This window comes from Delphinus delphis, chromosome X, assembly GCF_949987515.2.
Source record: "Delphinus delphis chromosome X, mDelDel1.2, whole genome shotgun sequence".
In the NCBI taxonomy this organism is placed as follows: domain Eukaryota; kingdom Metazoa; phylum Chordata; class Mammalia; order Artiodactyla; family Delphinidae; genus Delphinus; species Delphinus delphis.
In genome coordinates, this window is record NC_082704.1 from 11,170,314 (window position 1) to 11,183,307 (window position 12,994).

A 12,994-nucleotide genomic window follows, 5' to 3' on the forward strand; every position below is an offset into this window, starting at 1 on the left:
GAGTAGTGGGGACAGCCTGGACCTCGATGAATTCAGACCAGGGATCCAGTCCCAGCTCTGTCACTTACTGGACATGTGATACTGGGTCCATGGCTAAGTGGCCAATATGAGCCTTAGTTTCTTCATTTGTGAAGTGGGTCTAATAAGTCCTGACTTGTGGGACTGCTGGAATGTACAGTGTATAATGTAAGTCAAGCACATGGCCTGGCATTTAATGGATGTTTAATAATAGCAGTAATTCTAATATGATTTTGACCCCAGACTCTATCAGTCTCTCCTGGGACTGTGTGTGTGTGTGTGTGTGCGTGTGTGCGCTCCATGGCATCTCAGAGAACACGTAGCACTCTAGGACATAAAACAAGTGAGCCCCAAATGCTGCTTTGTAAATAAAACTCAGTACATTTTCCCTGTTAGTGGATATAATCTTTAATTTGGATATTGGGAGGTCTTCCCCAGTTGAATGCAACTCAAAGCTTCCGGAATTTGAGTCAAGGACTAACTCCTTTCCCCCCTCTCAGCTGCTTTTCCATCCAAACAACTATTTTCATTCATCTCACCCCCACCAAAAATCTAGCCCTTGCTTAGAGTTGACCAAATTGCACTCAAGATAACTTAATTAAAATGTCCTCTCAGTGGCATGGGCTCTGGCTCTCCCAGGCTAGGGAAAAAGTGCCAGCCTCTGGGCACCACCTCAAAGAAATATCAGCCTTTTCTCAGGAAATCCTTGCAGATGATGTGTATAGAACACCAAGTCTGTGCACTGTTCAGTGGCGTGGGGACAGAAGGGCAGGACACCTGCTCCAGGTGGAGACTGGGCTATGCTTCTCCACGATCCCAGAGAAACTGCCAGGACCAGTTTTCCATTCTAGGCTTTTCTCTCACCTCTAACACCCACCTATAAGCATAAATGAGCTAGTGAGCCAGGACTCTCATTTATTAAGATTTAATTTCTCACACCTTGTTTAATTAGCCAAGCAAATCGAGGTGTATAACTTTAATCTTACAAAACAACAGACTAAATGGGATACAGGATTCTTAGGATAACCATCTTTTACATTTTTTTCTTCTATTTCTCGCTCCCATCTATTTTATTCCTGGGCCCTTGCATGTTTCTAAGGAAATTCCTATTCCAATGCCATGTTATCCTGTTCCAGATCACAAAATATGATGAAAGATTTCCCAATTTGTGTTACAGACTAGCAAAATTTTTATTCTAAAGCCTGACAAACGGCAGTAAATATGTGACCAATGTTATTCACGAACCTAGACTCTAAAGCTAAAAACCTTTAGGAAAAAAAAGATAAAATCTGCAATTCAGCCCTCCACTATTTAGAAACTTGACCTCAAACACAGAGTGGAGAATCTTCCTCTGACTTCACTCAGGGCAGGAGAGGCTGCTGGGCATGACACTGGAGCTGCCACTGGCCATGGCAGAAGTATTAGCCCCCGCGGCAGCTCTGGCCTGAGCTCTCTTTTTCTCATCTCTCAAAGCTTCCTCATACCAGCGTGAGAATGCAGTGGGGTCAGTCTCATCGATCTTGGCAAAAAACTCCAGGACTTTCATCTTGCTGCTTTCAGCGTGGGCCCTTGGACCCCACAGGAATTCGCAGTGTGGGGGATCACTGTCGGGCACCTGGCGCTACTCCAGGTACTTCTCCTCCACCAACTCTTTGGTGATGAGCTTCTTGGTCTCCCCGTAGACGAAATCCTCCTGCCCAGCATACATCCCAATAACACTCAGCACTTCCCAGATTTTCTCCTCAGGGGCACGGTTGCCCTGCATGAAGATCACACCCAGGATAAGTACCACGAGGCCGGCCTTGGGCACGCGCTGGTCATCACTCAGCATCCCGGCGTAGGTGAGGTCTAGTGTCTTCACGAGCACATAGGAGTGGCTGGTGGGGTCCACTTCCTTCACTTCAATGCCAAAGACAACCTCCATGCACTCACAGGCTTTGCTGAAGATGGCAGGGAAGTGGTCCTTGTGCTCTTTGATGACATTCCTCAGCATTTCTGCCTTTGTGATGGGCTCCTGTTTTACATACTTGACACTTAAGAACTGCAACAGTTTGGCCACCTTCTTGTTTAGCACGTCACAGAGCAAGAACCCGGGAGCCTGGGAGGTGCTCACACCCTCTGCTTGCCTGCTGCAGCCCTCATTTGACTTGCTCAGTGGAATGGCTGCGACGGCCACGGAGGAGCGGGCTCTCTGCGACCTCCGGGGACACACTCCGCGTCCCAGCAGCAGGCACAGCCTCTGAGGGGCCCTGGGTCAAAGGACAGAGCGAGGAGGCACTGTCCCCTCCTCCTCAGCTACAGGGACCTGTGCGCCCACCAGGCCCTGAGCCTCTTTTCCGGCCTGAAGGCCTACTTCAAGCACGTCGCACTGACTCTTCCAACTGTGAAGCATGATGACCTGTGCTGGGGCAGCAGGCAGGGGTGTGGGCAGGGCGTGGTGATGGCGGCCAATTGGTCTGAGGGAGAGAGGAAGAGTGTGAGAAACTCGACCCTGTCAGCTCTGACCAAGGCCATCTTAATAGGTCTTCCCTTAGACAGTGCTCTGGGGGGTCCCCTGTCTTCCTGACTGGTCTGTGCCCTAAGGACCAGTGGGAGGATCGGTGAAACTCCTCAGGGTGACACCAGCCCGCTCAGCCTGCAGATTCCAGGTAAGACAGTAGGCTGTGCGAGCTCAGGCACTGTGGTGTCCCCTCTGCTCTGGTGTGGGGGGGCCCACTGGTCGACATTCAGGGTCCTCACCTTGACTGACTCCCGGCCATTCCTGGGCTTCCTCCGCTCTGCTCACCTGAGGACACTTGCCTCAGACCAAGATCCTTGCTCCCGGGGTTACTTGAGTCCCTGTAAGAGGAACTGAGGGCCACTTCAGGCCGCAGACTGCAATCAAAATCCTGCCCCCAGTCCCCAGCGCTGACGGGAGGGGGAAGGCCGGCCTTTGGGTTGCTCGCACCGTCCTGGGGTGGATGGTCCCATCAGTGCCCACTCGGAGTCCTCGGCTTTCTCCTGGCCAGGCAGGCCTGCACCCCACCCCTCAGCTGCTCTGAGGCAGAACTCGCAGAACGAGAGCTCACTCTCCCGAGACCAAGAGGAGGGCATCGCATCTGGCCACACCTGCCCAGGGCCTACCTGGGGTGACAGTAAGGGCTGGATGAACTCCGCGGACCCTGCTCTCCTGGAATAGACGGATCATCACGGTCCCTATCTTAAGGCCTGGGACACCCCCTCTGTTGACCCGAGGTCACCCTCCTTAAACCAAGGCCTCACTTCCCTGAGATAGCGGAGGAGGAAGCGAAGGGGCGCCACACTCAACCACCACTCCCTGTGTCCTCTCATGGCTGACAGCAGGGGCAGAGAGGCGCCGGGCCCCATCTGTGCTGCAGCAGGGGGTCCACCCCGCCCTCCACCTTCCACTTCACTCCTGGCACAGCCTGAGATTCATCCCTCTGGCGCACTGAGGCTCCGCGAGACCAGCAGGTGCGAGTGGGTCCTTCCCCCTCAGCTGACCTGATATGTGTAATATTTGATATTTCTGATATTTGTAATTCTGTCTTCTTTTCTCTTGGTTAGCCTAACTAGAAGCTTATTAATTTTATTGATCTTTCCAAAGAACCGACTTTGGGTTTCCTTGATTTTCTCTATTGTTTTTCTGTTTTCAATTTCACTGATTTTTTACTCTATTTTTCTCTCTGCTTTCTTTACAATTTTGTTAAACACATTTTCATTTAGATTAAAAAATATATTTTCAATCTCTCTTTGGGGTTTTTCATTAACCTACAAATTATACAGAAGCATGTTATTTCATTTCCAAATATTTCGGGGATACTCTAACTACCTTCTTGTTACTGATTTTCAGTTTAATTCCATTGTGGTTTGTGAACAAACTTTGTATAATTTCTATTCTTTTAGGTATGTTTAATGGCTTTGATTTTGTCCTATCTTGATAAATGCTTTATGTCACTTGAGAGTAATATGTATTCTATTGTTGGATGGAGTATTTTATAAAAGTCAAGTAGATCAAGTTGACTGATAGTGCTGTTCAGGTCACCTACTGATTTTCTGCGTGTTTGATCTATCAATTACCGACAGAGTGGTATTGAAGTCTCCAAATGTAATAGTGGACTTGTCTATTTCTCCTTTCATCTCTATCAGATTTTGCTTCACATATTCTGACACTTTGTTTTTAGTTGCATATGCGTTTAACATTGCTACATCTTCTTGGAGAATTGACTTCTTTTTCATGATGTTGTGCCCCTCTGAATCCCTGATGATTTCCCTTGTCCTAAAGTCTGCTTCTGTGAAATTAATATAGCTACAACAGCTTTCTTTTGATTATTGTTAATGTGGAATATTTTTTCCATACTTTTACTTTTAGCCTATCTGAATCTTTATATTTAAAATGAATTTCTTCATCCATTAGACAAAATGTGATTAGATATTGTATTCTATCACCTTGACTACCTGTGTCTTTTTTTTTTAACATCTTTATTGGAGTATAATTGCTTTACAATGGTGTGTTAGTTTCTGCTTTATAACAAAGTGAATCAGTTATACATATACATATGTTCCCATACCTCTTCCCTCTTGCGTCTCCCTCCCTCCCACCCTCCCTATACCACCCCTCTAGGTGGTCAAGAAGCACCGAGCTGATCTCCCTGTGCTATGCGGCTGCTTCCCACTAGCTATCTATTTTACGTTTGGTAGTGTATATATGTCCATGCCACTCTCTCACTTTGTCACAGCTTACCCTTTCCCATCCCAGTATCCTCAAGTCCATTCTCTAGTAGGTCTCTGTCTTTATTCCCTTCTTGCCCCTAGGTTCTTCATGACTTTTTTTCTTAGATTCCATATATATGTGTTAGCATACGGTATTTGTTTTTCTCTTTCTGACTTACCTCACTCTGTATGACAGACTCTAGGTCCATCCACCTCATTACAAATAACTCAATTTCATTTCTTTTTCTGGCTGAGTAATATTCCATTGCATATATGTGCCACATCTTCTTTATCCATTCATCTGTTGATGGACACTTAGGTTGCTTCCATGTCCTGGCTATTGTAAATAGAGCTGCAATGAACATTTTGGTACATGACTTTTTTTGAATTATGGTTTTCTCAGGGTATATGCCCAGTAGTGGGATTGCTGGGTCATATGGTAGTTCTATTTTTAGTTTTTTAAGGAACCTCCATACTGTTCTCAATAGTGGCTGTATCAATTTACATTCCCACCAACAGGGCAAGAGGGTTCCCTGCTCTCCACACCCTCTCCAGCATTTATTGTTTGTAGATTTTTTGATGATGGTCATTCTGACTGGTGTGAGATGATATCTCATTGTAATTTTGATTTGCATTTCTCTAATGATTAATGATGTTGAGCATTCTTTCATGTGTTTGTTTGCAGTCTGTGTATCTTCTTTGGAGAAATGTCAATTTAGGCCTTCTGCCCATTTTTGGATTGGGTTGTTTGTTTTTTTGATATTGAGCTGCATGAGCTGCTTGTAAATTTTGGAGATTAATCCTTTGTCAGTTGCTTCATTTGCAAATATTTTCTCCCATTCTGAGGGTTGTCTTTTGGTCTTGTTTATGGTTTCCTTTGCTGTGCAAAAGCTTTTAAGTTTCATTAGGTCCCATTTGTTTATTTTTGTGTTTATTTCCATTTCTCTAGGAAGTGGGTCAAAAAGGATCTTGCTGTGATTTATGTCATGGAGTGTTCTGCCTATGTTTTCCTCTAAGAGTTGGATAGTGTCTGACCTTACATTTTGGTCTTTAATCCATTTTGAGTTTATTTTTGTGTATGGTGTTAGAGAGTGTTCTACTTTCATACTTTTACATGTACCTGTCCAGTTATCACAGCACCACTTATTGAAGAGGCTGTCTTTTCTCCACTGTATATTCTTGCCTCCTTTATCAAAGATACGGTGACCATATGTGCGTGGGTTTATCTCTGGGCTTTCTATCCTGTTCCATTGCTCTATATTTCTGTTTTTGTGCCAGTACCATAGTGTCTTGATTACTGTAGCTTTGTAGTATAGTCTGAAGTCAGGGAGCCTGATTCCTCCAGCTCCATTTTTCGTTCTCAAGATTGATTTGGCTATTCGGGGTCTTTTGTGTTTCCATACAAATTGTGGGATTTTTTGTTCTAGTTCTGTGAAAAATGCCAGTGGTAGTTTGATAGGGGTTGCATTGAATCTGTAGATTGCTTAGGGTAGTATAGTCATTTCACAATGTGGATTCTTCCAATACAAGAACATGGTATATCTCTCCATCTGTTTGTGTCATCTTTAATTTCTTTCCTCAGTGTCTTATAGTTTTCTGCATACAGGTCTTTTGTCTCCTTAGGTAGGTTTATTCCTAGATATTTTATTCTTTTTGTTGCAGTGGTAAATGGGAGTGTTTCCTTATTTTCTCTTTTAGATTTTTGATCACTAGTGTATAGGAATGCAAGAGATGTCTGTGCATTAATTTTGTGTCCTGCTACTTTACCAAATTCATTGATTAGCTCTAGTAGTTTTCTGGTTGCATCTTTAGGATTCTCTATGTATAGTATCATGTCATCTACAAACAGTGACAGCTTTACTTCTTCTTTTCCGATTTGGATTCTTTTTATTTCTTTTTCTTCTCTGATTGCTGGGGCTAAAACTTCCAAAACTATGTTGAATAATAGTGGTGAGAGTGGGAAACCTTGTCTTTTTCCTGATCTTAGTGGAAATGGTTTTAGTTTTTCACCACTGAGGACGATGTTGGCTGTGGGTTTGTCATATATGGCCTTTATTATGTTGAGGAAAGTTCCCTCTATGCCTACTTTCTGCAGGGTTTTTATCATAAATGGATGTTGAATTTTGTCGAAAGCTTTCTCTGCATCGATTGAGATGATCATTTGGTTTTTCTCCTTCAATTTCTTAATATGGTGTATCACATTGCTTGATTTGCATATATTGAAGAATCCTTGCATTCCTGGGATAAACCCCACTTGATCATGGTGTATGATCCTTTTAATGTGCTGTTGGATTCTGTTTGCTAGTATTTTGTTGAGGATTTTTGCATCTATGTTCAGCAGTGATATTGGCCTGTAGTTGTCTTTGTGACACTTTTGTCTGGTTTTGGTATCAGAGTGATGGTGGCCTCGTAGAATGAGTTTGGGAGTGTTCCTCCCTCTGCTATATTTTGGAAGAGTTTGAGAAGGAAAGGTGTTAGCTCTTCTCTAAATGTTTCATAGAATTTGCCTGTGAAGCCGTCTGGTCCTGGGCTTTTGTTTGTTGGAAGATTTTTAGTCACAGTTTCAATTTCAGTGCTTGTGATTGGTCCGTTCATATTTTCTATTTCTTCCTGCTTCAGTCTCAGCAGGTTGTGCATTTCTAAGAATTTGTCCATTTCTTCCAGGTTGTCCATTTTATTGGCATATAGTTGCTTGTAGTAATCTCTCATGATCCTTTGTATCTCTGCCATGTCAGTTGTTACTTCTCCTTTTTCATTTCTAACTCAAATTGATTTGAGTCTTCTCCCTTTTTTTCTTGATGAGTCTGGCTAATGGTTTATCAATATTGTTTATCTTCTCAAAGAACCAGCTTTCAGTTTTATTGATCTCTGCTATCATTTCCTTCATTTATTTCTGATCTGATCTTTATGATTTCTTTCCTTCTGCTAACTTTGGGGGTATTTTTGTTCTTCTTTCTCTAATTGCTTTAGGTGTAAGGTTAGGTTGCTTATTTGAGATGTTTCTTGTTTCTTAAGGTAGGATTGTATTGCTATAAACTTACCTCTTAGAACTGCTTTTGCTGCATCCCATAGGTTTTGGGTCGTCGTGTTTTCATTGTCACCTTTTTCTAGGTAGTTTTTGATTTCCTCTTTGATTTATTCAGTGATCTCTTGGTTATTAAGTAGTGTACTGTTTAGCCTCCATGTGTTTGTATTTTTTACAGATTTTTTCCTGTAATTGATATCTAGTCTCATAGCATTGTTGTCGGAAAAGATACTTGATACAATTTCAATTTTCTTAAATTTATCAAGGCTTGATTTGTGACCCAAGCTATGTTCTATCCTGGAGAATGTTCCTTGAGCACTCGAGAAAAATGTGTATTCTGTTGTTTTTGGATGGAATGTCCTATAAATATCAATTAAGTCCACCTTGTTTAATGTATCATTTAAAGCTTGTGTTTCCTTATTTATTTTCATTTTGGATGATCTGTTCATTGGTGAAAGTGGGGTGTTAAAGTCCCCTACTATGAATGTGTTACTGTCGATTTCCCCTTTTATGGCTGTTAGTATTTGCCTTATGTATTGAGGTGCTTCTATGTTGGGTGCATAAATATTTACAATTGTTATATCTTCTTCTTGGATCGATCCCTTGATCATTATGTGGTGTCCTTCTTTGTCTCTTCTAATAGTCATTATTTTAAAGTCTATTTTGTCTGATATGAGAATTGCTACTCCAGCTTTCTTTTGGTTTCCATTTGCATGGAATATCTTTTTCCAACCCCTCACTTTCAGTCTGTATGTGTCTCTAGGTCTGAAGTGGGTCTCTTGTAGACAGCATATATATGGGTCTTGTTTTTGTATCCATTCAGCCAGTCTGTGTCTTTTGGTGGGAGCATTTAATCCATTTACATTTAAGGTAATTATCAATATGTATGTTCCTATTCCCATTTTCTTAATTGTTTTGGGTTTGTTATTATAGGTCTTTTCTTTCTCTTGTGTTTCTTGCCTAGAGAAGATCCTTTAGCATTTGTTGTAAAGCTGGTTTGGTGGTGCTGAACTCTCTCAGCTTTTGCTTGTCTGTAAAGGTTTAATTTCTCCATCAAATCTGAATGAGATCCTTGCTGGGTAGAGTAATCTTGGTTGTAGGTTTTTCTCCTTCATCACTTTAAATATGTCTTGCCACTCCCTTCTGGCTTGCAGAGTTTCTGTTGAAAGATCAGCTGTTAACCTTATGGGGATTCCCTTGTGTGTTATTTTTCCCTTGCTGCTTTTAATATGTTTTCTTTGTATTTAATTTTTTACAGTTTGATTAATATGTGTCTTGGCATGTTTCTCCTTGGATTTATCCTGTATAGGACTCTCTGTGCTTCCTGGACTTGATCAACTATTTCCTTTCTCATATTAGGGAAGTTTTCAACTATAATCTCTTCAAATATTTTCTCAGTCCCTTTCTGTTTCTCTTTTTCTTCTGGAACTCCTATAATTCAAATGTTGGTGCGTTTAATGTTGTCCCAGAGGTCTCTGAGACTGTCCTCAGTTCTTTTCATTCTTTTTTCTTTATTCTGCTCTGCAGTAGATATTTCCATTATTTTATCCTCCAGGTCACTTATCCGTTCTTCTGCCTCAGTTATTCTGCTATTGATCCCTTCTAGAGTATTTTTAATTTCATTTATTGTGTTGTTCATCGTTCCTTGTTTCATCTTTAGTTCTTCTAGGTCCTTGTTAAATGTTTCTTGCATTTTGTCTATTCTATTTCCAAGATTTTGGATCATCTTTACTATCATTATTCTGAATTCTTTTTCAGGTAGTCTGCCTATTTCCTCTTCATTTGTTAGGTCTGGTGGGTTTTTATCTTGCTCCTTCATCTGCTGTGTGTTTTTCTGTCTTCTCATTTTGCTTATCTTACTGTGTTTGGGGTCTCCTTTTTGCAGGCTGCAGGTTCGTATTTCCCGTTGTTTTTGGTGTCTGCCCCCAGTGGCTAAAGTTGATTCAGTGGGTTGTGTAGGCTTCCTGGTGGAGGGGACTAGTGCCTGTGTTATGGGGGATGAGGCTGGATCTTGTCTTTCTGGTGGCAGGTCCACGTCTAGTGGTGTGTTTTGGGGTGTCTGTGGACTTATTATGATTTTAGGCAGCCTCTCTGCTAATGGGTGGGGTTGTGTTCCTGTCTTTCTAGTTGTTTGGCATAGGGTGTCCAGCACTGTAGCTTGCTGGTCATTGAGTGAAGCTGGGTGTTGGTGTTGAGATGGAGATCTCTGGGAGATTTTCGCTGTTTGATATTATGTGGAGCTGGGAGGTCTCTTGTGGACCAGTGTCCTGAAGTTGGCTCTCCCACCTCAGAGGCACAGCACTGACTGCTGGCTGCAGCACCAAGAGCCTTTCATCCACACGGCTTCGCTCTGTTCAGTGGCCACCAACTGGATCCTTAGTTTCACTTAACTTCTTGGAAAACACATGTTGTTCACAAAGAGAACACGAGGGCAGTGAGGAAATGTATCATTTCTTCTAACTGGGCTCCTGGCACCAAAATCCCCGCCTCATCCAGCGACTTCTCTTCACTTTTGAAGAACAATTTTGCTGGATACAGAATACTATGTTGATGGGTTTTTTTTCTTTCAATACTTTAAATATTTCACTTTTCACTCTTTTCTCCATAGTTTCTGATGAGATGTCCAGTGTAATTCTTGCATCTGTATATTCGTTTCCTAGAGCTGCCAAATTACCACAAACTGGGTGCCTTAAAATAAATTTATTCTTTCACAATTCTGGAGGCCTGAAGTCTGAAATCAAGGAGCTGGCAGGACTGCTCTCTTTCCCAAGGCTCTAGTGCAGAATACTTCCTTGTTTATTCCATCTTCTGGTGGTTCCAGTCCTTGTTTTGGAGGACAGACATAATTACCATAACACAGTGCTCAGTAATCACTCAATAAATGTTAGTTCTTTCATTAGTATTTCTTTAAGGGTCTCTCTCCCTTTTTGGACTGAGTCTTCCAAAGTCATGTCTGGATGATGCACACAACACTTATGGGTGTTGTACCTAATGAGGACCCAATAAGCAGTTGTTAAAATGAATTATTCAAAAGGAGCTATGGCCAGTTCCCTAGTGGATCAACAGTTTTGTGAATAGATGAGAATATGTGCTGAGCCAATTGTTTGTTCTTATCCAAACATATATCTGACTATAACTAAACTTATGATTCTCTTAGGTTTCACAGCATTCTGTAGACATGGTATTATCTGAGGTATTCTGTATCTCATCTTTTTCTTACAAAAACATTTGTCATTAGATTTAGGGCCCATCTAGATAACCCAGGATGATCTCATCTTCAGATTCTTCACTTAATGACATTTGCAAAGAACATTTTTTCAAAAAAAGTCACATTCACAGCTACTGGGGGTTAGGACTTATACGTATCTTTTTGGGGACCACAATTCAACGTACTAAAACCTCTTTCTCTATAGATAAGATGTTTTACCCCTCATATTATCATTTACTTAGGTCTTCTTTAGTTTATATCTGCAGTGACTTTTAGTTTTTTTGTGTACGGTTTTTCTACAACTTTGGTCAGATTTATCCCTATGTATTTCATATTTTCTGATGCTATTTTAAAATACACTCTTTTTCATTTCAGTTTGCAGTTGTTCATTGCTAATATGTAAAAATAAAATATTTTGTGTGTGTATAGAGTTTGTATACTGCAACCTTGCTAAATCCAAATATTAGTTTTTGAAGTTTTTTTTTACGATTGATAGAGTATTCTACATACACTATTTTAGAGTCTGAATAAAGACATTTTTACATCTCCCTTTGTGATCTGGAGGCCTTTTTCCCCCTCATGTTGCACTTGACAGAACCTTCAGTATGAAGTTGAACAACCCTTCCCTGCTCTGGGAGTGCACATCAGTTTAGATGGTGGTTTCCTGAATGCAAACACCCAGAACAACTTTCAGCATGTGAATATTTGCCTCCTCACCATCTACACTGAAAAAACCTAAGCCTGGGTAATACATTTTCTGAGTTGAACATAACCCCTCAGATTTAAAACAAGAGTAGGATACTCAGTAGGGCAAGTTTAATTCACTAAAGTCTTGACAGAATGAAGGCAGTGATCTCAGGCTAGAAACAGAGAACTGAGAAGAGCTACGTGGACATTGTGAAAATGAGGAAGAATGGAGAAGTTACCTGGTGGTAGCCAAGAAGTGAATGATCTTCAAGGCATACAAGGGAAATTTGTAGGAAGGAACTGAGACGATTCACATATCCACTGAGACTTACATATTAAATGTAGTCACATTATGTTGGAGGGATTTTAGGTAAGACATCCAAAATAATAGGTCATGCATGGTGAAGGGTGGAGAAAAAGAACAGAATGAACCACCGAATGTAGTGGCTGTGGTGAAAGTCTTGGAGGAAATACCCTCTCTGGCATGTCGGCTGTCAGAACTGATGGTGGGGAGATGAGGAAAAGTGGAAGGTCATTTTGGGAAGGGTCTTTAGAAGTGCTAAAAATAAATGCTCCCTTTATGCAATTAGAGCATGTTGTCTTCCAGGGTCTCCTTACACCCCCATCCCAAGGTATCAAGAGTGGTGCTTTTTTATGTCCAAGCCACTGCAGAGTTACTATCGCTGGGTAAATTCCTTGGTGACTAAAGAAAGCCCAAGGGCATGGTTCTTCATTGTCTTGGGGAGGGATATATAGGGAACTGACAAAAAGTGTTGAAACATTCAGAGAACTAAAACATTTGCTATTTGGCTCTGGTGAAATATATAATCAGTTTTAGGATGCACCTGAAAAGGTAGAATTAAAACATTCATGAATCATCATTCCAAAGTTGAGGATATGGGGAGGGGGAAGGGTAAGCTGTGACAAAGCGAGAGAGGGGCATGGACATATATACACTACCAAACGTAAAATTGATAGCTAGTGGGAAGCAGCCGCATAGCACAGGGAGATCAGCTCGGTGCTTTGTGACCGCCTGGAGGGGTGGGATAGGGAGGGTGGGAGGGAGGGAGACGCAAGAGGGAAGAGATATGGGAACATATGTATATGTATAACTGATTCACTTTGTTATAAAGCAGAAACTAACACACCATTGTAAAGCAATTATACTCCAATAAAGATGTAAAAAATACAAAACAAAACAAAAAAACACAAAGTTTTCATAAGTTTAAAAACTAAACACTCTATCCTACTGAATTGGGGAAGTCTTTAGTACTTCTTCAAATAATTTAAGATAAATAGTTTAACATAGTTATATCAAGCTAAGAAACATGCTTAACAGTGGGAAC

The 12,994-nt window shown here is 41.5% G+C and overlaps 1 protein-coding gene across 1 annotated transcript; it reads right to left on the minus strand.

The window, feature by feature from the left end:
- Positions 1–1,375: 1,375 nt before the first annotated feature.
- Positions 1,376–2,410, minus strand: LOC132418750 (putative MAGE domain-containing protein MAGEA13P). The gene is given in 3 exon segments (XM_060002735.1): positions 1,376–2,224; positions 2,226–2,294; positions 2,297–2,410. Coding segments are annotated over 3 exon segments (1,032 nt in total).
- Positions 2,411–12,994: the final 10,584 nt, after the last annotated feature.